A 23,155-nucleotide genomic window follows, 5' to 3' on the forward strand; every position below is an offset into this window, starting at 1 on the left:
CTTTCATCTGGACTTTGGCAAAAAAAGTTAGCTGTAAGCACAGTAGGTAACACATTTCCAGACAATGCCTTATTGTCTGCACAGGCTGGACACAGAGACCTTGCATACTACTTAGAATCAAGATTGAATTACCAACCTTTTGGGCATTTTTATGTAAAATGCTCTTTATTATGGTTTTCTCATAGCTCAAGTATGAGTCACTTGCAAGCCATAATAGATTTTGGCTATGCTGCATGATGAAGTGTTCTGGATGCAGTGAAACATTTAATCAAGACTCCAGGCAGTGCAACTCCCAGTGGTCACCTTAACAGATAGGGGAAAAAAAAAAGGAGAAAAAATGAAACAATTATATCACCTTTTTGTTTTACAGCACTAGGATCAATATTTCTTAGGGACAACAGAAGGAAGTAGCTTCTTTTTGAATTTTTATTTTAAATTATGATGAAAGCAGATTTACGCCTGATTCAAGTATGAGGAAGAAATTTTCAGCAGTGAGGGTGGTGAAACAGTGGCACAGACAGGTGGTGGATGTCCCATCCCTGGGAACATCCAGTGCCAGGTTGGATGGGGCTCTGGGCAACCTGGTCTAGGTGCAGATGTCCCTGCTCATTGCAGAGAGCCTTTCTAACTCAAATTATTCTGTCATTCTAGGATTTTTCTGATAATGTCAGTGAAATCCCAGTGGCTTTGATCACTCTGATCTCCCAGCGTTTTACGGCAATGCTTTATCAAAGTGTCTTGGTTGAAAAACATCAAGTCACCCTACTAAACTGTACATAATAGGATATTAAATCCAGCAGGGCTCTGCAGTGTTAAAATTCTGGAGCTGGACCCCACAGATTAAAATTACTTGGGAAATTTCAGCACTGCATGTTAATCATAATAACGTTTATAACAAACATGTTTGTTTAATGGACAAAGCAAAACAGGTTTCCAAAGTGCATTGAGCCCTAAGTTTCCAAACAATTTCAAGGCTGATAATCAATAGTAATTCCTGATTCTGTGAGGTAAAAGGAAATATTTCTATAATCCCTATTCTAAATTAGTGCTGTCTTGTGTACAGGGTTGATGTTTTATTTGCTTTGGGGCAACTGAAGTGGGCAGTGGTGGGGCCTGGGGCAGCTTTCCCATCCTGTGTTTCATCAAGCTTCACCTCAGACATCAGAATTAAGTCTTTTAAACCTGGCTTTTTAAATGTCTTTTTTTTCCCAAACAGTGCCTTTTTGGCACTTTTGCCCCACATTTTCTCCCCAGCTGCAATCTTCCCCCTGTTAGTAGTGGGGTTCTTAACAACATTACATTTCTATTTAACAGGTTTGCTGGCCTGCAGCACAATAGACTAATGTGATTTTTATTGTGCTAGCATGCACTGGGATTGTTTGCCTCCTGGAAAATGGGATATTCAGATGCCTCATTCAGCCTCAGCTATTGCCTTGTCCCAAGATATTTCCTTTATAAATGGCCTTTCCATCTTGTTGTGAAATTGTAAATGTGCATGATCAGTAGTTCAGGTTTTTCACCTTCCTGAGCTCTGCTATTATTGGCTATTCAAGTAATTTCAAAGCATAAGTTATGTTTATTTTTTCTACCCTCAAACTTACTGTTTCCCAGTGATGTAGAGCAAGGTTGGAAACTTGTTCAAGATGGGCTATGGGATTTTATATTTATTTATAAATATATATATATTTTTATTTGAAGAGGATTTTTCTTCTTTTTTTCCTGAAAATGTGTTTCCAGACATGCATTGTGCTCTGATCCTTTATGTCCCCATTCCCTTGCCTCTCCAGTTTGGACGAAGCTCTCATGCACTGCGCCTCCTGAGCAGTGAGGAGTAACCACAGCACTGAGTGTAACCACAACTTCACCGGTGTGAGTGGCCAGGCTGAGTCCTCACATCAGTTTACAAAAGGAATCTATGCATTCGTGTGTGTTTTCCAGGATTAGGGAATCATTGTTTGCTGGATGAAGATGAAGGCAAGGAAAAAAAAAAAAAAGACTGGTGTTGGCCAGGTTCTTCAGTCAGTTACATGGATGGGGTGAATTAATAGTTGTATTCTTTCCTTTTATCATCATGAATGATATTACTTAGAAGATTTTCCAAGGGAGGGGGAAATAAAATCCTTTCACTTTTATTCAGGTCAAATTGATAACGTGCTGCCATGTTCTCCAGCAAAGAAGAAAAAACTCCTTAATTTTGTTTTAAGATGAAGGATCATCTGATGGTTTAGGCATAAACAAAAGTCTCCAGGGTGATTTGTGGGGATGCTGCTCATGGATTATTAGAGGGGATCTCCTGAGAGAGGCAGCGAGCAAAGGGAGGAAGAATGACACAAAACCCTATAAATGGAAAGAAAAGCTGTTGCCTCTGCACTCTGTTTGATCTTCAATCAAGTAGTTGTAGCTTTTGAAGAGGCATGGAAGGCGTGAGGCATCTGGGAGTTGCTCCCTCCTCCCTCAGCTCGTGTTCTATCTACAGATCTCTGACCCACTGTGTGCCATGGAGAGCATGGCTCCAAGCAAGAATTACTCTTTGGAGACTCCCAGGGAAACTTGCTGCTGCCACGTGAGCTCATTCACGTTTCCTGTGTCATCTTTTTTCCTCTCCTCGTTGTCATTTGATAGGTGGAAGAGCTTCAGAGAGCTGTTCTGTCTGTAAACCCTCCCGAGTTTGGAATAAAAGCAAACGGAATGTTAAGAACTGTAGTAAAACAGAAGGATAGGGTCTGGCCAAGTGAACCCATTGGTTTATGGAAGGTGTTATGATTGGTTAGAATTTGGCACATTGCCTTGCAGGGTATGTTTTATTTTACATACCTTTGTAGCTCATAAACCCAGCCACTAAAATAATTTCTTTTTCCAGAATAGAACTCTCATTTTAAGCTTTTTATGTTGAGTGTGGAGCTTGTCTAGCCTGTTCAGTAATAGTTACCTGGGGTACTGGTATTTTGAATTGGTTTTTCTGCTCTGAGAAGTGAAACTTCACCTTTTAGCAGCTTAATTCAACAAATTATTTTAAATAAGCTGAAGAATAGTTTATGTCTTAAATGCTTTAATAGATCAGTGTGCTTTACAATTTGAGGTTTTGATATGATTCCTATATCTGTTAACAGCTGAGGTTTATCTGAATGGAGAAAGAACTATTTTTCTAACATCTACATTTAGAGTAAATTGTGGCAGAACTGTTGGAGGTGAATGCTGCCCTGCCTCAATCTGCTCTGAATTTGTTTAGGGAGGAAAAAAAACCAAAAACACAAGAGGCTAATTTGAACAGCAAATAAGAATCCTAACAAGATCAAGGCAATTAATACTTCCTCTGCTTTTAAAATGTCTGTGACAACAGGCTGCAGCAATCAAATTGTCACAGATGAGGATGGGCTGGCCATCTGTAACTGTGGCAGGGGCAGGGAGTTATTGTGAGAATGTTATTGAGCCTGTGAAGGAGAAATCTGACTCATGCACAGGGAGATTTGTGGTATTGTTTGGCTTTCTATATTGCAGATCTCTGTGGTTTGTTGTATGCCTCTGGTTTTGCGTCTTAGCTTGAGTAAAACATAAAAAACAAGCACACAAATAAAACTAATAAAAAAAAACCCCACACAAAGGTGGTTTGCATAGAAATTGATATGTAAAATTACTGTGTTTATTTTACAAGGGTTGGTGAATAAACAATGTGTATTTGTCTGAAGAATAAGCTCTGAGGGAAAGCTTTGATTTTCAGTCTTTTTTTCTACACTTATTAAATGTGTGAAGGAAAAGCACTGTACTAGAATTTGTACAAAAGTAGAGTGATTTTGGGGAGATCCATGTGCATGTGGATTGACCAAAACTTTTTGATTTTTTTTTCATTTTCCCTTGAACAACAAAAGCAAAACAATACCATGAATCTATCAATCAGTTTTCCATTACAATCTTAACAGATTTAAGAGAATCTGTAACTGTTTGTGTTCTTATGGCTTCTGCAGAAATTCAAGGCTGTTCAGAGGAGCAAAGCCCACATCCATCAGTGTCTGGACCACAGGAGAGGGGAAGTTAGAGAATAAAGAAGGTGCAAAGATGCTTAACTATCTTTGCTGTCTCTGTGTTTTATTATATTTGAGTCCTCTGAGTGGCAGTAAGAACTTTTGGGTCCCGTATTAAAGTTGCTGTTGATACAAATAGGAATTGAGGATTTGTCAGATGGAAAGTGGCAGAAATTGTTGTTGCATAGTGCAGTACTTGGAGTGCTGTGAGGTGCTTGGTTTGTGTCTGCCTTTGCATCCTAGCTTTGTGCTGAGTGATGAGTTTGAGGTCAGGGAAGAATATTCCTCATTTTGGATAGATTTGGACAAGGAGGTGGCAATTATCACTTTCCATGTAGCCTGGGCACGTTGCTTCCTGCAGTCCTACTGGCATGTAATGGTTCCTTCCTTCCTTCCACGGTTTGGAGAAATCCCTTCAGCGCCCTTGTGTTCCATCCTGTGGTGTATTTGAGGTTACAAGGCCTTTGGTTTCCTGGATATTTGTTCTTGGACTTGCTGCTGTCTCTGGTGGGTAGTTTGCCACCAGGGTGAGCTGGGAGAATCGTCTGTGCTGAGATCAGCACATCATCTGTGGGACCTTTTTGAATGTGACTCCTGTGGTGCAAACAGCTGGTGACACCACCATGACCACCTTGTCTTGCCTTCCTGAAGTCCAGGGCAGAATTACACTTAATTTCTAATTAGTGACTGAGGATAAATAATCAAACCATGTATTTCCTAAAGTGACACACATTAGTATCTTCATGCAAATGTGAAGTGGGGTTAGAAAGAAGCAGTTGGTTGGGAAAAGGTTTAGTTTAGATCTTTGATTAAAGCTTTGTGGAATTTTCTCTTTTCTTTTTCTTCTCCAGTAAAGGTGTGATAAGATACTTTGCAATCTTCCAGTGCCCTGTGGCAATGGAAGACTCTGTGGTTGTGGTTCTCCTGTGGGTTTCTGCTTCGTGTTGGAATTTATGGAATAATTTCAAAGTGAAATTAATTTGTGAGCTCCTGGATATTCAGTTTACATCCGATCTCATTCAGGTATTCACGTATGAGATCCTCTCTTAAATGGAACGTAACAGATTCTTGTTTTAGGGAAAATGTGATTTTTTTTTCAAATCTGTGTCTTAGACCAGGCTGGATGAGCCCTGAGGAACCTGGGCTAGTGAGTGGCATCCTCATCCCTGGCAGGGTGGGTGGAACTGCATCATCCTTTAGGTCCCTCCCAGCCCACCCCATTCTGTGGTTCTATGATTACTTCAGTGGAATTTCTGCCAATGGTTGCATCCAGGGATCTGACTCCCCAGGTCTGCAGTTCTGTTTGGAAGCTGAAGTAGTAAATTCTAGCAGAAGTAAAAAGATAGCTTTAGACACAGATGCTAATTGGACTTAGCCAATGGTAAATAATGAGGCAACACACATTATCTAAGCCTTGTGGATAAGGAATAAATCATGGTGTAAATGCTCTTTAAAAATGCTGTGTTCTTTTCTAAAAAATTCTGATCCTTATTGGAGAATTTCTTATTTTTCCACCATCTAAAGCATGTCTTTGGTATAAAATACAGTTTCTTTGTTTGCTTGTAAACCGATTTTTCAGAATAAAATTACCTCTTTTATTCTTTTTTTTCACTCCTCTGGAATCTGACTTTATAATTAACTTATTTGTCCCCCAACCCTTAGCCATCTGTGTTCTTGGATCCTCGCTATTGCACATTATTCAAGCTGTAGGCAATGCACAGCTCCTATCCCAAACCCCCCAGAAGTTGTCACATATTTTTCATATCATTTGTACAAAGGGCAATTTCTCATCATGAAAATGGGTTCTGGTGGTGAAATGTCACTTGCAGCTGAAACATTAGCTGTGAATGACATGTATGGTGGGAATAGATGAATTGCAGAGCTGTGCAGCTGCTTTACCTTGAAGCCCTGTCTGGGGAAACGCTGCACTTTGGGGAGGAAAGCAGGAGAAGTGTGCTGTGCCAGTTCCATGGGCAAGGAGGGCTGGCAAAATCCTTCATCTGTCATTTCTACCACGTCCCTCACATTTCTGTGATTAATTGTCACCCAGTCTCCTTGAAAACCAACCTAGGCTGGCTTCTTCTCCCAATGTTTGTGTCTGGTGAGGTGGTTGTCAATCGCAGCTCACGATGCTCTGCTCAGCACTCCTTGTGCTTCTGCTGTCAGGGATATGAATTTAACAATAAAACCTTCTGGGTTGATCTGTCTCAGGCTGTGAATTGCTTTGTGCACCATTTTTGAGTCTCCAAAGGGATTAAATAGGGGATAAATAAGTAATGGCCTTCTATAAAAGACCCTTGTTCTGTCTCCACTTCCAGCACATATAGCTACTATAATAATATTACACTAATATTAATATATTTCCTCTGTGTTTGGGATCATCCTGGTGATCGAGTCAGAACAGTTTGGTCATTGGTGGTCCCTATGGAAACAGAACAGAGAAGAAAATGTTATGACAGGGGACTAGAAAGAGCAAAAATCACAGACTTTGGATCACCAGAAATGCCTGTGTTGGTTATATCCAGAGCAGCCCAATCCATATTTTCAACTGAATGCCTGGAGAGTCCTTGTGGATAAGGGCAGAGCAGATCCTGTAGCATAAATAAGATTTTGTCTATCAGTCCAGGTGCCTTCTTTAAGTCATCCATACCTTTGCCTTGCTGTGTTCCTCGATTCTTTCTGCTGCTCATTTTCTCCTTAGGGGGTCTTCAGAGGTTGGTGACTGTTCATTATTTTGGGTCCAAAACCATACTTTTTTTTCCATGGTAAATATAAAACAGCTGTGTCTTCTTTTTCTATTTTGGTATATTACATTCCAGACCCAGCAACAAGAGAAAATGTAGCTCTGCATCTTTTTGAATTAGCATCAGCAGGGCAGAAATCTTGCTTATGAAAAACTAGGGATAAAGATCACAAAACAACCTTTCAGGAACTATCATTCTTCCTTGGAAAGGCATGCAAATATGGCATGTGAAAAGAACATTTGTTGAGTTTTGGATAGTCAAGGAGAGTAGATGCTAGTGGGTGCTCCTAAAGCAGCGTTTATGTTTGCAATTAGAGGAGAGTTTTGAGAGAGAGAGAAAAGCAGATTATTTGTTATAAAATATATTAAGTGCAAGGGTGTTTTTTCCCCCTCTCAGAACGGAGAGTTGCCAATATATAAACATTTCAGAGAGAATTTTACACCACCTCATCTTTATGTCAGGCAGCATTTAATGGTTGAACGATCTCCTGCCCCAGCACTTGGCAGTTCCTCTCCAGGGGCTGACTTTGAGGATTACAATGACAGTCTATCAGTGGATCTCTTCCAGTATAAACTAGGCTAGGACCATTTAAAATCAGTTGCTATCAACAAGTCAAATTAACTTTGTTTGTGTTAGAGGTTTTCCTAGGAGTATTTTATAACAATGTGGAATTTTAATATCCGGATGAGCTTTTCCTATTGTTGGTGTGATTTGGGAATGTGCTAATTCATGTGATTAAGAGCAATTTACCTGATTTCTTTCAGAATTATTTTATTAGTAACATTCAGGTCTAATCCATGTCCAGTGCTCACTCTGTTTTTTCCTGTTCCTTCTTTTTACAGGTAGAAATAACACTTCAGGATATCAATGACAACCCACCAGTATTCCCCACAGACATGCTTGACCTGACTGTAGAGGAGAACATAGGGGATGGATCTAAAATACTGCAGCTGACAGCCATGGATGCTGATGAGGTAGGAGCACGATTTCAGTTTTGAATGCTGGTGCTAAAAGTGCCATTCTGGACATGGTTTTACATGTTTTCTTCATCCCTTTGTGTGAGCTTGGCCTTAGGAGTCATGGCAGTCATTCACAAAGTTCTGTCCAGTACTGTGGAGCTCTAAGCTAACTTTGGAACCAGGATGTTGTAGTTGAGCCCAGTTCCAAGGTGTGCAATAGAATGAATCTGAGACGAGCCTTGGAGAACAAGTAAAACTCTGATCATGTCTGCTTTCCCTTTGACTAGACCTAACAAAGATCAATATTATCCCTTCCAAAAGAAGGTTTTATTTTACCAAAAAGTGGAGAAAAGAAGTAATGATAAAATGTGTGCTCTGCACATGAATTTGTTTGCAAAAGAGTTTTGCCCTCTGAGATTCATTATGGGAATGCTGCAACTAAGGTACTATGAAGAAACTACCATGCTATTGATGCACTCATTTATTTTAGAAACTCAAGTTATAAAAATGTTAATCATGTTAATTTTGTTTGCTTGAACTGTTTCTTTCCACGAGGAAACCGACTAAAAAGTCAATATCATACAAAAAGTTTGTGTTGTCATTAAAATACAGAGTTACACTTGACAACAGCAAGCAGTTCTTGTTTACCAATAATAAGGTGATTCAACCTCCTTAAGAGAATTTTATTGCTGGCCTTTCTTGTGTTTGCTTGGTTAATCTTCCTGTGATTGTTAATTGGTGTACTTAATCTTACTACTACAGAGGGAACCACGGGAACACCCCCAGGAATGGTGCAAATGTGTTGTAAATATTTTGGTTTTCCCTTTGTTTTCCAGTAGTAGCCTGATATGCAGACAAAATCCAGGATTTTGGAAAGGTGCACTTGTGTAACAAAAATTCTAGCTGCTTGTCTTTCTTTTAGGAAGTGGTAAATACTGAGCTACCACTCTGTGGTGTGGTATGGCAAATATATCTAAGATTATAGCAGTAGTGCTCCAGCCTCTTTTTAACCATTCCTGAGCCGCCCCATATCTATTACGCCTTCTGAATAATCACATTCCCACATCCAGTGGGAAGTGATCTGTTTCCTTAGAGAGAAATCAGTCCATGTTTTTATCAAAAGGAAGGATTTCAATTTCCCTGCCAGAACATTTGTAACTCAGACTCTATACAAGGAGCCCAAGTTTTCCTAGTGATGTGCAGCTTTAGGCTGAGATACCTTTTTATTCCCCCTTGCTTTTTGAAGGGGAAGGGTTTATATTGAGGGCAAAGAATAAACCAGTATCACACATGGCTGTGGTTTTAGTTGCACTCTGTTAGAAAGACTCTGGCTGGTCAAACATGGGGTGAAGAATGTGATCACTCTGAAAATTCCCATCAGATGTGATGGCTAAGCCACACAATTGGAGGAAAGCCTGTGGCATCCCCTAGGCACACCTGAGCACACAGATGGAGCACTGCACCTGCAGAAGCCTGTTTTCTTTCTAAATTTCCTTTTATCAGTTAGCTCAGTCTGACTATTTGAAAGAGCTCCCCAGAGAGAAGGTTTGGCACGGGGCGCTCTGGTAAGGTCAGGTAACTAATGCTTGTCCCTCCTCTCACAAATACAAGCAGGTGTTTATCCCTGTTAATTTGGTTTTTAGGCAGGAGTATTTGAAACAGCCCTAGAATTCCTTTCCACCTTATCTCTTTGATCTGCTGTTCATTGCAGAATGCTGCTGGCACATCAGCAGCAAGTTTCAGCTGTCAAACCTGAACTCTGGCCTGGCACCAAAGGAGGGCACAGTAAATATCTGCTTGCATTTCCAGGCACCATCAGCACTCAGGGTTTAGATACTGTATCTGATGTTAGAGGCTACCAAACCTTCAGTGTCCTTAAGCCTGTCTTGGAAAAAGAAGTACATGACATTTTTCTATGTAACATTACTTTGCCTTAATTTTCCTTGCAACCAAAATGCTCAAAGTCCACATGAATGCTTCTTTTCCCCCCAGAATAAATGAAATTTTGTGACCCAAAAGCAAATGCTTTTGACTTGCAGCACAACCCAAGAGATCAGAACTGTGATTTTAATGGTGTGTGATTTGTCACTCTGGGGTTTTTTTATTTACATGGGTAAACAGATTTCCATGCAGAAACTGACCTTTGAGGGGCTGCTGCAAGCGCAGCCTCCATGAGTTTACTGGAAGCTGACCACGAGCTGTGGCTGGAAGTGCTGCCATGTGGCTGCCCCAGGTCCCCCTGCTTCCATGCCTCCCTCCCATCTTCTCCTGCTCCCTCCATCCCATCTCCAGAAAGCAAGAAAGGCAGAGCTGATCCCACTGGCAGGGATTTAATTTAACCTTCCAAGATAATAAGGATCAATATTTATTCTTGTTTTAAGAAGTCACACTGCTCGGTGATGCTGGTTTGAAACTAAAACAGGTAACAGAGTTTTTGGTATTGATTGGATGAAGAGTGGAGCACAAAGTATCTGGGTAATCTCATCATTTCACATCTCATAAATAAAAACTGTGTGCATGTGGGGCTGAAGCAGGGACTGGGCAGGAAGGCTGTTTATTAAAGGAAACCGTTCTGAAAAATAATCCCCGAGCGCCGTTCCTGGAACGATCCTTGTCTCGCTGCGAGTTATGATGTGGTTTTCCTGGCAAGCGAGGCGATCTGACCACTTCTGTTCTGGCTTAGGGAGCCAATGCCCTGGTGACATACACCATCATCAGTGGTGCAGACGATAGCTTCCACATTGACCCCGAGTCGGGGGAGCTGATCGCCACCCGGCGCCTGGACCGCGAGCGCCGCTCCAAGTACTCCCTGCTGGTGCGCGCCGACGACGGCCTGCAGTCCTCGGACGTGAGGATCAACATCACCGTCAGCGACGTCAACGACCACATCCCCAAGTTCTCCAAGCCTGTGTACTCCTTTGACATCCCAGAAGATGCCACTCCAGGTAAACAGGACATGGAAATACTCGTGTGGTTGTTTTCTTCGTTTAAAGCTGGTTTCGTATGCGAGAGCGCCTTTTGATGCTTCAAAGGGGAGTTGTAAACTAAAACTAAAAAGCATTTAGATCAAAAAAGTTTTCAAATACTGTGCTCTATTACGCATCTCCAGGTGAGAAATGAGTATTACTTCCAAGATTTTATACAGATTGCTAGTACAAAAGCAGTATCTGCCAGGAGCATCTTGGAAGATTATTCTAAAACATGAATAAACCAAGGAGATGCAAATTGTGTGGTGTTAGCTTTCAAGATTTTATTAGGGTTTCCATAAGCATGGGAGTCTTCAACTAAGGTTACTCCCAAGCCTCCAACTTTTGCACTCTGCCCCACAGTCTGTGTCCCAAAATTTGGTGGTGTTTCACATTAAAGAATTCCAGTGCAATCAGCTGTGCCTCGGGAATCTGCTCTGGAAGTAATTGAGATGTCTGTATAGCACAGAGTGCTTTGATTGCTGATCCCCAGCCATGCTCTTTTCTCTCAGAGCCTTGAGTCTCGGTCTGTTTCAGCAGGAATAACCCTGGAAAAGGCAAGCCTAATTCCCTCCACATTAAAATGAGACTTCTCTCGTTAATTGTTTACAGGGTGTACATTAGGGCTTCATGCCCAGATCAGCAGTGATGGATGCTGAAGGAACAAATAGGCTGATTTTGTATTAAAGTACTGCATCTTCTGCTCTGCTCTCCAGAAGTCTGGGAGCAGCTGGCAGGCTCACCCAGGGGGAAGGACCATGAGGTTTCTCCTTTGAGGTTCCACTTTCTATCCCAGAGAGTAATCCCCATTCCCCTTGCAGTTAAAGAAACATTAAAGCTTGAGATCATCAAATGGATGTGAAAGATACCAGCATATCCAGCTGGGTTAAAGGGGGTTACAGCACTCTTCTTTTTTCTGATGATTTAAGCAGTTTTCATTATCATGTTGCTTGAAAGTAGTTAACTGTGCTGCACGTAGTTCATCTGGTTCCAGGGAAAGGAAACCTAATGATTTCTGTTCTTGGAAATGAGCTGATCTTAATTATAATTAGTGTTCGAAGTACTAAAAAGTGACACTTGATTTCCAGACTCTAGTCAGATAGGTCAGCTATGCAGAAATGAAAACACTGGCACAAACTCACAGGGTGTTGAATTTCAGAAAACAGCGGAGAACAGACCCCTATAGGGTTTCTTGTTTTCTAACCACAGTTACCCTGCAAAGGCACTGTTTCAAAAAGCAGAGCTGGGTTGTGCGGTTTGTACTCACATATTGAGTTCTGCATTTGGAAAGAAATGTCTGGAAGGTTCCAAAACTTGTGATTGTCTGTGGAAAAGGGAGGGTCCTTTGAGTCATACTAAGGCAATGCCTAGCAGGACAAAAGGTATTTTTGCCCCTGTTGCATAAAGATAAAAACCATTCCTGGCCATTTCTTTGAGTAAAAGCAAGAATATGATGTCTCTTTCAGCTTGGAAAACTTTTTCCAATAGTTATTCAGACAGTGTTGAGGCTTCAGTTTCTCTGGGAGAGAATCTCTCATTTGTGGATCTGCTTGATGCTAAGCTGGCTCTGTTGTGCCACGCAGGTTCCTTGGTGGCAGCCATTCTTGCCACCGACGACGACTCGGGCATCAACGGGGAGATCACGTACACCGTAAGCGAGGATGATGAGGAGGGAATCTTCTTCCTGAATCCCGTCACCGGGGTCTTCAACCTCACCCGGGCCCTGGACTACGAAGCACAGCAGTATTACATCCTCACAGTCCGTGCTGAGGACGGGGGAGGCCAGTCCACGGCCATCAGGGTGTACTTCAACATCCTGGACATCAACGACAACCCGCCCGTGTTTGGCATGGCCTCCTACAGCACTTCCCTGATGGAGAACCTGCCCCCGGGATCCGCCATCCTCAACTTCAGCGTCACCGACGCCGATGACGGTAGGAGTTCCCTGACATTCTGTGTCTGTGCTCCTAAATCTGTGCTTCACCTCTGCAACGTGTTACAAGACTTACTCAAAAAAGGGAAAATCAGGGCTACCCGTAAGCTGCTGCTCTCGTGTGCTTAAATGCACGTTCAAATTAGACCTCAGTCTGCCAAGTTTTTTTTTTCTGAAAGTTTGTTGTAAATGCTGAAGAGGGTTGTGGTAATATCAGATGTTATCTGCAGTCATCTTAAATGCCCTATAACTTTTAAGTCTGTCATGAAGTCTGTCATACAAGTTGTTGATAGTGGAGGTCAAAAAACACATTGGAAGAGATCTTGGGAAAACTTCCATTGATATAATCTTTAATATTGAGATTCTTTATGGGATCTAGCGAGTGTTAATGTGTTGAGTGTAAAAGGTACAATTTTTATAGCTTGTTTAACCATTTTGCCATGCAGTTTGTGCCCAAGCAAGAAGAATTATAGAATATGATCTTAAAATGCATAAACAACATTCCATCGTGTACCGAGTATGCACAGACATTACCCTGTGTAACTTAATGCAAAACTCTTCATAACTCACAGTGACTTTACAGGTGAAGGTTATTTTTGTGACATCTTGAGCAGCCTTGTCTCCTCTCGACTTGACAGGGGCTCGGTGGAGCCCGTGGAAGTGTCTCACACTGAAATGTGCTTCAAGGACAAAGCACCTGTGCGCTTCAGGGAATCCCTCTTTGTGCACCTAAATTGACTGAACCTATCAAGGTTGCTCAGCAAAGCAGTTTTTCCTCAGGAAATGCTGAGTTGTTGGACTCCAACATTTTTGTGGGGAGATATTTTCCGCTGATGGATGGAATTTTTCCATGGTAAAAATTGTGTAACTGGTTTTGAGATCAAACTGAGGAAGGGAGAAGAGATTCCATAGGATAAGCCAACAAATCAGAAGTCATAACTTTGTGATACTGGCTGTTTTTGCATGAATCCCTCTTTCACCACACTCGTTAAGGCTTTTATTTTATGTAAACTAAACAAGTTAGAGGAGGAGCTTGCGCTTGTATCATGCATACCCGGGGAAGGGATTGTTCCTCCAGACTTGTAGATAAATTGGTTTGTGTCTATCTCCTCTTTCATATCTTATTTTCCTGTCAGGACTAGAGCACTCGCTTTCAAACCTTTTTGGAAGTTAATTTCACTTTGCTGTTATGAGTCTGTTTTCTTTTTCTCTTGCACCCCATACGTTAATTTCCATCTGTGCACAGTGGATGGGAGCTATATCATAGCACTGACATATCAACTCACATTCATCACACGCTCAGTTATCAAGGAGGCAAATGAGTACTTGAGGAGCAATGCAACGAGAAGTCAGATATCTTGCCTTTTATATTTTCTGGCACGCTTGCTTTTCTGGATTTAAAATTAATAGGGCAGAAATATCATTCCAAGAGCATGCCAGGTTGAGTTCTCCCATAGGACTGTAACTTAAGCAAATGTTATGATCTATTGTTGTTTCTGTTTCAAGCCCAAACTTGTTATCTTGTGTTGTCTTATGTTTATCTAGAGCACAGAAATAGCTAGTGCTAGTATTATGCTCTTCTCCATGTGCTCACAGATAATGCACTCAATACAAATATAATTTTGTTGATTATTTATGTTACGTGATCCTATAGTTCAAAAGAGCTCTGAAAAGACATTGTTTTATAATGATGTATGGCTGTTGTTTTAGGATAAACACTGATAAAAGACAGAAACCTGGTGATAGTGAAAATGCTTCAATTTTAATTTTCTTGTTCAGCACACCCCTTGGGAAACAGCAGCTGTTTATCTCAGCTTAGACTGTTTCATATACAGGTCCATAGCAAATATCAGCTACAGCTCTTGGATATTTAACAATATAACAATATGTACTAAAGAACTCAGTTACCTTAAACTGATTCATTTTGATATTCAGATTTTATTTTTTTCAATAAACAATTAACCGGAAAACTCTCAGAGGAAAGCACACACATGTTTATCAGTTTGTTAAAATTTTGGTTAGGTATTCCTCCAGGCAAAGCTGGTGTAATTTCCCAGCTGAATTTTACAGGTATTTATAGAATGGCAGGGGGGAAGCAGTTTTGTTGGGTTTTCTGTTAGTCTTGTTAGTAAATAAATAAAAAGAGAAACAAAACCCTTTAGAAGAACGTTATCATGAAACTGGTGACTCCATGTCTGTCCTTTCAGTGTTTTATCAGATGAACCCTCAGATTAAATAAACCTAAGGTTCAGCAAAGAGGATGTCCCTACAGTCTCCCTAAGAAAAACCCAGCTCCAAACCTTGGAAGGGGGGATGGACGAAGTGCACAATGCCATCTTGGCATGCTGTGTTTAAAAAAGAGAATAGTTCATTAAGTGCCCTTCCTGGCTCCACTGATATTTTGGCAACTCTTCTGTTTCATAGTTTAATTTATATAAGCATTAGCAGCATGGAGACCTATGAGAATACAGGACAAAGAATGAAATGTTCATGGAGGTGAGATAAGGAATAACAAACTAATTTTTTCTTAGGAATAAACACCATAGAAAACACTGGAGGGGAGAGGGGGAAATAAAGTATTTTCTAAAGTTATTTTCTTTTGCAGGGCCCAAATCCTTCCCATCTCCAAAAAAGTACTTTGCTGAAATCAAGGCTTTCATGCATATAATTGGTCATTTGAAAATACAACTGAACAAAAAGCAGAGTAGCATTAAACTCTCACCATCCTTCAGTTGATCAAAGTAATGGAGAAACACTAATATCTGGCAGATAAATGTATTAATTTCGTTAATTGCTTTCAAAATTTTGTCTTTCGTGTTTGGTTCTATTCATTTGATGATTTAACTCTTACAGGAAAAAAGAGAGAGGGAAAGATGCCAATTACAGTAGCCACTGGGGGAAAGACACATAAGACTAGATTTCTCAAGTCTGAGCATAATAAACAGCAGAGATTAATAAATCCAATGTAGGGATAATTTTATTATCAAAGCAATTCACTCAGAGAGAAAAGAGCTTCTGAGTAAAATGACAAAATGCACAGCAATGAGTGAAGTGGGCAGCTTTCTTAGCATGAACAAGCTAGTTTGAGAGGTAAATTAGTAGCTAATGGTTGGTTAATTTACTAATCCTAAACACAGTCTTGAATAAGCAAAGCAAGAGCAATTTTTGAAATTAATTAAAATAGGGGTAAGATAGATGGAGGAGAGAACTTCTTCCACATTTGGATGTTCCCAATAATTAGTTGTTCAGAGTGAACTGTGGAATTGACACAGTAGCCCACATTTTTTCCCACAAAGAATATTTAAGGATATTTCACAGCCCTGTCCAGGTTCAGGACGCATTTCCCTTACTGGAATGATAAATCTCTCCCCTGACCATAATTGCTGGTTATGTTTTGATCATGAGATGAGTGAGGGCTGTTAATTTGATATTTTGGAATACCATGCCATATATGGGAAGCATACCTTTCCCCAGTATTCACTCTTGGCTTGCTTCAGCTAGGCTTGGGAGTTTCTGCTTGTGGCTTTTTTTAATTGAGTGGAAAAATTCATGAAATAATTACATTAATAATAATGTTGCTTAGTTGAACTGGGAAGAATGGAGGAAACCAGATGTTCAGTGAGCAGAGAACTACTGAGTCTTGGTTTCTGAAGGAAAACCCTTCAAATCCTTTATTCCTAACCTTTGTAGATGGGGAAAAGTTACTTGTGGTGCCACTGTGGAGCTCTTGCTGTGTGAAAAGCAGAGATGAACCCTGCCAAATGTTCCCTCTGTGGCCTCTCCAATTAACATCCTCCCTCTCTCTTTCATGTATATTATCTTGTCAGTTAATAATTTCAAGGCTTCTGCTGCACTGTGAAGCTTTGGCTGAAATTAGCAGATGGATTCAAAAAATAGTGGTGAGGAGGCTGACCACTCAGCATGGTTGTACAGTCCTTATTTCTGTGGGAAAATGAAGGAAAATTTCTTGTGGAAACAAGGCCAGAAATATTGACACTTAGAGAATCCCAGTGGGATGAAGTCATGTTATCTGCCTTTCTTCTCCCTCCCCAACCAGGTCCCAACTCTCAACTGTCCTTCAGCATCGCCTCTGGGGACAGCGCGGGGCAGTTCGGCATCGACAGCCACGGGGTGCTGAGCATCCGGCAGCCCTTGGATCGGGAGAGCCAGTCCTTCTACAGCCTTGTGGTGCAAGTCCACGACATGGCCCCCCTGCCAGCCTCCAGGTACACCAGCACAGCCCAGGTGTCCATCATCCTGCTGGACGTGAACGACAGCCCGCCGAGCTTCATCTCGCCCAGGCTGACCTACGTGCCGGAGAACACGCCCATAGACACCGTGGTGTTCAGAGCGCAGGCCACGGACCCCGACAGCGGCCCCAACAGCTACATCGAGTACAGCCTGCTCCCGCCCCCAGGAAACAAGTTCAGCATTGGCACCATTGATGGGGAGGTGAGGCTCACCGGGGAGCTCGACAGAGAAGCCGTGGCCAACTACACCTTGACTGTGGTAGCCACAGACAAGGGCCAGCCGTCGCTGTCTTCGTCTGCGGATGTGGTGGTCATCGTCCTGGACATCAATGACAACAACCCGCTCTTTGCCCAGAAGCTTTACAAGGTGGAGGTGGCAGAAAATACCTTGACAGGGACGGATTTAATCCAGGTGTTGGCTGCTGATGGAGATGAGGGGACAAACGGGCAGGTCCGCTACGCCATCGTGGGCGGGGATGCCAGCAATGAGTTTCGGATCGATTCAGTGACGGGGGTGATCACCGTGGCCAAGCCTTTGGACAGAGAGAAGAAGCCCTCCTACACGCTGACTGTTCAGTCATCTGACCGTGGGAGCAGCCCCAGGACTGATACCACGACAGTCAGTATTGTCCTGAAGGATGTCAATGATTTCATTCCCACCTTTGAGCTTTCCCCCTACTCTGTGAACGTCCCCGAGAATTTGGAGACACTCCCAAAAGTTATCCTTCAGGTGGGTACATACATCTATTCAGCAATAAATGTGTGTCTCTGACCATTACTGGCATGCCTACATGGTATTAATACACAGTGTCCTTCCTTCAAAATTAAAAAGGGGCAAAACAGTGCAGAAGTTGCCTCTTGGCTTTAATTGAATTTGCAGACTTTGTTGCCTTGTTTTCCTTTTTGTGTGTATGGGTGAGTTTTTATGTTACCAAAAGTTAATATTATTCTTTGGAGTTCTGTTTGTGTTTTCCCTGCCTATCCTCACACCTCCACTGGGACTTTGAGAGTCTGCTCTATCCTCTCATCTCATTCTCAACTTCCATGCAACAAAGCTCTCAATCTGGTCCTTGCCTACATGGGATGATGCTGTGTGCCAAATACTGAGAGAGAGCTAAATGGAATCCGACAGCAGGATGTGTAGTGCTTGCTCTCATACAGAGCTTGGCTTATACCAGGTTTTCACTGAGCCCCAACACAGTCTTACTGTATTTACACTTGAGAAAAATAAATAATCAACTATTTAATATTTTCAAACTATGCTTTTTAAATCCACCACCACGGTGTTAAGTATTTTGTTTCCAATTACAGCTAATTTATACTTGTAGCATTTGCATTAATTCAGCCCGTTAATTTGTATTATTATCATAGAGAACGCTTCCTCTATCCCAATATAATGTTACAGTCTTTGATACCTGTTCTGTGTGCATTGTTTGTGTAGGTTGTGGCAAGGGATGACGACCAGGGGCTGAACAGCCAGCTGAGCTACGTGCTGGTGGCTGGCAATGAGGAGGGAGCCTTCACCCTGTCGGGCAGCGGAGAGCTGCGCCTGCAGCGCAGCCTGGACCGGGAGGCCAAGGAGCAGTACCTGCTGCTGGTCACAGCTGCTGACGCAGGTGAGGCAGCCAGAGCTTCTCTCCTGCTGAGCTCCTGTGGGAAACATCACATTCTGGACAGAAAATAAATGTTTTTGTGGTGGTCTGAAACTTTAGTGGATGGAGGTCGGGTAGTTGTGTTGAATGGGGATCTCTGCGGGGAGAGCTGGGCTTACCTGATGTCAAAGGGAGTTTGGTTTCTGGGAATCAGAATTTTATTCCTAGGTCCAGTTGTCTGCTATTGGTAGTGCTCACTACAGATTTAGGTAGGTGGATTTTTGCCCTGCAGTAATAAGTGGTCCTACCTAAGTAATAAGAACTTCATGCATGACTACAAAAAACCTATTTAAACAGCAAGAGAATGCTGTATAATGTTGGCATCACAAATGTTCAGAGGTCACATCAGTGGCCAGAAAACAGCTATGGACTACTCAGTTAATCTTACTGAAATCTTAGCCCTGAAAGAAATAAGAATTTGCATTTCAATATTTTAATATTCTGCTTTGCTCAGCATCCAGTCATATCTTTGCACCACAATACCAAATGTATTCCAAGTTCTTTCATTTAAAACAGGACGTGAAGTCTTGTTATGAAGATTAATTGCACTTTCACTTGAGGTGTCCAAGCCCAAAATTTTGGTTTCAGATTTTGGTGTGAGTATTATTAACAAAGACATCCTGCATCATACTTTGGACTGATCTCTGGTCTCCCATGGTTTGATGGATTTAATTTACTGCAGAACTTGTTCCTGCTTTCTAGCAGTAAAAATAGCAGCAGAGCCGACTTGTTGACAAGTGAATACAGTTTTGTTTTCTGCCATGCTGTGTGCAGTATCTTGTGCCAGTGACAACAGCTATGGCTTGTATTTTCCTATTGCAGCAGTGCTCAGGTATTCCACAGTCTGAGCACAGCTGAAGCTGAAAAACACAATTTTAAGGCTTGAGGTATCATTTGTCTTGTGCTTTGGCTAGAGGTAACTGTGTGCTTTATGGTTTTTACACTGGCTTTCTATTACTCTGTAGCCTCAAACTGCTCACTTGTGACTTGGACTCGCTTGGGCTTGGATGTCCTTATGTTCCTTCAGAAGCTGAGGCTGGATTTGTCTTGCTGTCTCTTTGGTCTCTCAGTCCAAGCTGGCAGAAGTCAGTGAGGGCTGTACAGAGCAAAACACCCAAAGACTGAACTGTTAAAAGTGGTGTCATGCAGCCAACCATTATTGATTGTCCTTCTTGGAAGAGGGAGGGGAGCAGAACGTGTACCCCACGCCTAGCACGGGGTGTAACCAAGAGTTTGACCAGAGTACAGGCTTTATCTGGGCTCTGGTTCCTAAAACCCCCACGCAATCCAGGAGATTTAACCAACAGTTGAATCCAGCAGTCCCAAATGAAAATATTTACCTGTGTTGGGAGATCTCAGAGTTTCGGGTAGTCCAGGGAGACATTAATACTTGAACTGTGCCTGGGACCTTTGCCATAAGTGGCTGACAAGCACAGCAGCGTGTTTTATGAGTTCCTGTGTTTAAACATGTAGGTATCGCACTGATTAAACACTTTGAAACCTCCTTCTTAAATTTGCTACGTTCTTTAAAGCTAACTCACAAGTTCCTATGCCCTCCTGTCAGTGTTAAAATGTACTAGCAAGTGTGTTCAGCAGCAGCTGTTCAGTAGTAACTTCAAGCTAAATGTAACTGCTCTGCTGTGCTTCAGTTTGCAACCTGACTGATCCACAGCTGGTGTCATTTGGGATAATTTTCAACCAGGCTGGTGAACAACATTAGCTGTCATCTTTGGTTGCACTGAAGGCTTGTTCTGAATTCATACCAGAAAAGAATACATTGAAAACTATGCTAGTCATGATGTATCTAAATCACAGGAAAGTGGAAATTTTCAGTAGAAATCAGTGGCAAAACTTAACTGATTTCATGCAAGTGGGACGGGAACCATAGGCACAGTAGATATCCAGGTGGTACCACACTGGCTGCTGCTAGTCAGTGCTTGTTTCATTAAATGATGTATTTCCTGCCACACTAGCAAAAAAGGTGGGAATGGCACAATCTTGAGATGGATAATACAAGCATTTGGAGTATTTATGTTCTTGAGCAGCTGCTAAATGTTTATAGAAGGAACTCTCACAGGCATGTCCAGCTCTTTGCCTAACATAACCATTTCTACTGAATCTCTTAGTTTGTGTTTGTTTGATAATTCCTAGTAAGAAGGATTTTCCGTACAGACCATTCATCCAGAAATACTCACTCAAAACAGGTAGGGAAGCAGTGCCTCACATAGTGTTGTAAAAAGCAGACTTGTCTGAAATTGTCCACATCCATATTATATTTGAAAATGAGTCAAGGAAAAGTACTTTGCACTTTGAGGTTGGCTTTTATTAGCTGAAACAAACAGTCTTCAGCAGCCCACAGAAGGGTCTTGCCATATATGGTGCATCTGATTTAAGGTTTGGGTTTTTTTTTTTTTACAGATAAAAATCATGGTACACATCCAGATGCAGTTAACTCAGGAAAAGTCCATCAAGAGCAAAATACTGTCTGTCCAGCCCTCTTCCCATTTTTCTTAGGGTCTGCATCTCCATTTTTATAGGCTACACTGACTGGTTTGAAAGATTCAGAGATTATATCCTGCTCCTAAAGTCTATGCCAACTCTTCCTGTTCTTTCCAGGAAGCAGACACAATACATACTTAGAAGCACCCTTAGACAGAAGAACTAATGGATTCCCAATTTAGTTTTGGCTGTCTTCCTGGTCTCCTTATCCATAATCAAGGATTTCTTGATTTTCTTATGTTTATTTTCACTTCATCAAGTTGTGACTGTGGATTCTTGCTGTGTTACCTTAACCTGTGTAAGGGAAGCTGCTGGAAGAAGGATGACTTCTAATTTTTCATTATTTTTATCTCGAGGTGTCCATCCAATGCACCTTTATAGATTTACAGCATGTTTTGGCAGCAGGTACGCTGAGTATAACAGCAAGGGAAGGATTAGGACATGGTAAAGTGTGGAGCCAGCAGGGCTGGATAGGATACAGTGCCTGTGCCCTCAGGGATCTCTGTGCTCTTCCACTGCACACAGGAGTGCTGTCCCAGAGCAGATCTTAGCCCTGGGCATGTGAGACTTGTGAGTTATGAAGAGCTGAGCTGCTCATAAGCGCTGGGGACAGGTCAGGTGGGGGCCTGCCGGTGGGACCCCGTGCCCCAGCAGTGGAAATGCGGGCGGTTGTTGGAGAAGTGCTTCCCCAAGCAAGGGCTCCCCTCAGGCCCAGGGAAGTCAGTCATGATCTATGCACTGTCCTGGCTCTGGCCCAGCTATTCCTTGGCTGCTAATCCTCCGCTCTGTCCTCAGGGTGGATCACGGGTTGGTGGAGAGTGCTCCCTGTGTGCTGGGGGAGGGAAAGGACGGACAGAACGACTTCTGGTGCTCAGCTCAGTGATTTGTGTCTGTGCAGCCTGCCTCGTGCCCAGTTTCCACAAGGCAGGCTGCACAAAGGGTTTTGATTCCTACCTTGGTTTATCATCACTCTTTGCTCACTTCTGCACTTGCACCGTGCTCTCACTGCGGCTGGCATTGGATACTCGGCCGCCGCTCTGGGCAGGGGGGATTTATGAGGACACGCAGAGCATCCATCACTGGGAACATCCAGCATCTTCCAGAGCTGTACACCTGTGTCTTTGGTCGAGAAATAGAACATAATTCAACCCCAAAGCTCAGCCGTCCCAATTGAGAAGACCCTCTTGCAGCCCAAGCTGTAAGAGCAGAGTGCATGAATTATAAATACAGCGACCGGCAAAGTGATGGACTGTGGAGTAGCAGGACAGTGTTTGGACTGCAGATGCTGCCCCAGAATGTCTGCTAACATAAACGCCAAGAAACCTACACATAACTATTTGAATGTGTCTTCACGGGTCTGCTTCTACCACATAAATCTGTTCTGCTCTGCTGTACCTTTCTTCATGGCAAAATGGTTGGGAAAAGAGACTTTCTGCTTTTTTTTTTCCACCCCATCTGGTGGGGATGCGGCACTAGGTAAACATTCAACTCTGGCAGCATGACACGAACTGGTGCAGCTGCTTTTATCATCCGTGTCTTTAACTCTTTGAGCAATTTTCTGGACAAATGTTAGCATTCCAACAGTCCTCCTCCTTTTATTTATTGATTGCAGGGATGTGGAGTAGCACATCTGGAAACCTGCTCACTGCCCAGGACTACTGTTTAAATAAACTGCAGCCACCATCTCTTGATTAGGTTGGTCAGAATGGCACATTGCCACAATAAAACCAAAATCAAATTGTGATGTTCCTAATTAGAAGCTGTGTTCCTGTGTTTTGGGGTTTTTTAAATTTCATTTTCTTAAATAACATATTTACTGATTTAGATAAATAGTCCTGAAAGAAATGAATCAGTGAACTGGTAATTATATTTAGTTAGCTGTTCTTTGTATACATCCCTGGCCTGGATGAAAAACAACCATGTTTTTTCTTTAGGAAATGTTGGTCCCCGACTTATGCATTCTTTCCTTCAAGAATGTAGGAGGGAGACCAAGCAGAGAGGTTATATCCTTCTCAGGAATTCTCTTCTGAGCTTGGCTTTTGGTTCCCTTCAATCCTAAAATTAAATGAAAGATGACAGTGCAGTTGTGTTGGTTTTTTAACACATTTCAAGATATTTCCCAACAACAAAAAG

The 23,155-nt window shown here is 42.1% G+C and overlaps 1 protein-coding gene across 1 annotated transcript in view; it reads left to right on the forward strand.

Moving 5' to 3' along the window:
- Window positions 1–23,155, forward strand: part of FAT4 (FAT atypical cadherin 4) — a 123,470-nt gene that overhangs the window by 55,064 nt on the left and 45,251 nt on the right. Inside the window, exons 3-7 of the mRNA XM_030948360.1 lie at window positions 7,606–7,737; window positions 10,406–10,667; window positions 12,272–12,622; window positions 16,679–17,601; window positions 18,313–18,487. Coding sequence (XP_030804220.1) covers window positions 7,606–7,737; window positions 10,406–10,667; window positions 12,272–12,622; window positions 16,679–17,601; window positions 18,313–18,487 — 1,843 coding nt within the window. The remainder of the gene's footprint in view (window positions 1–7,605; window positions 7,738–10,405; window positions 10,668–12,271; window positions 12,623–16,678; window positions 17,602–18,312; window positions 18,488–23,155) is intronic.

This window comes from Camarhynchus parvulus, chromosome 4 (genome assembly GCF_901933205.1).
Source record: "Camarhynchus parvulus chromosome 4, STF_HiC, whole genome shotgun sequence".
Taxonomy (NCBI): Eukaryota; Metazoa; Chordata; class Aves; order Passeriformes; family Thraupidae; genus Camarhynchus; species Camarhynchus parvulus.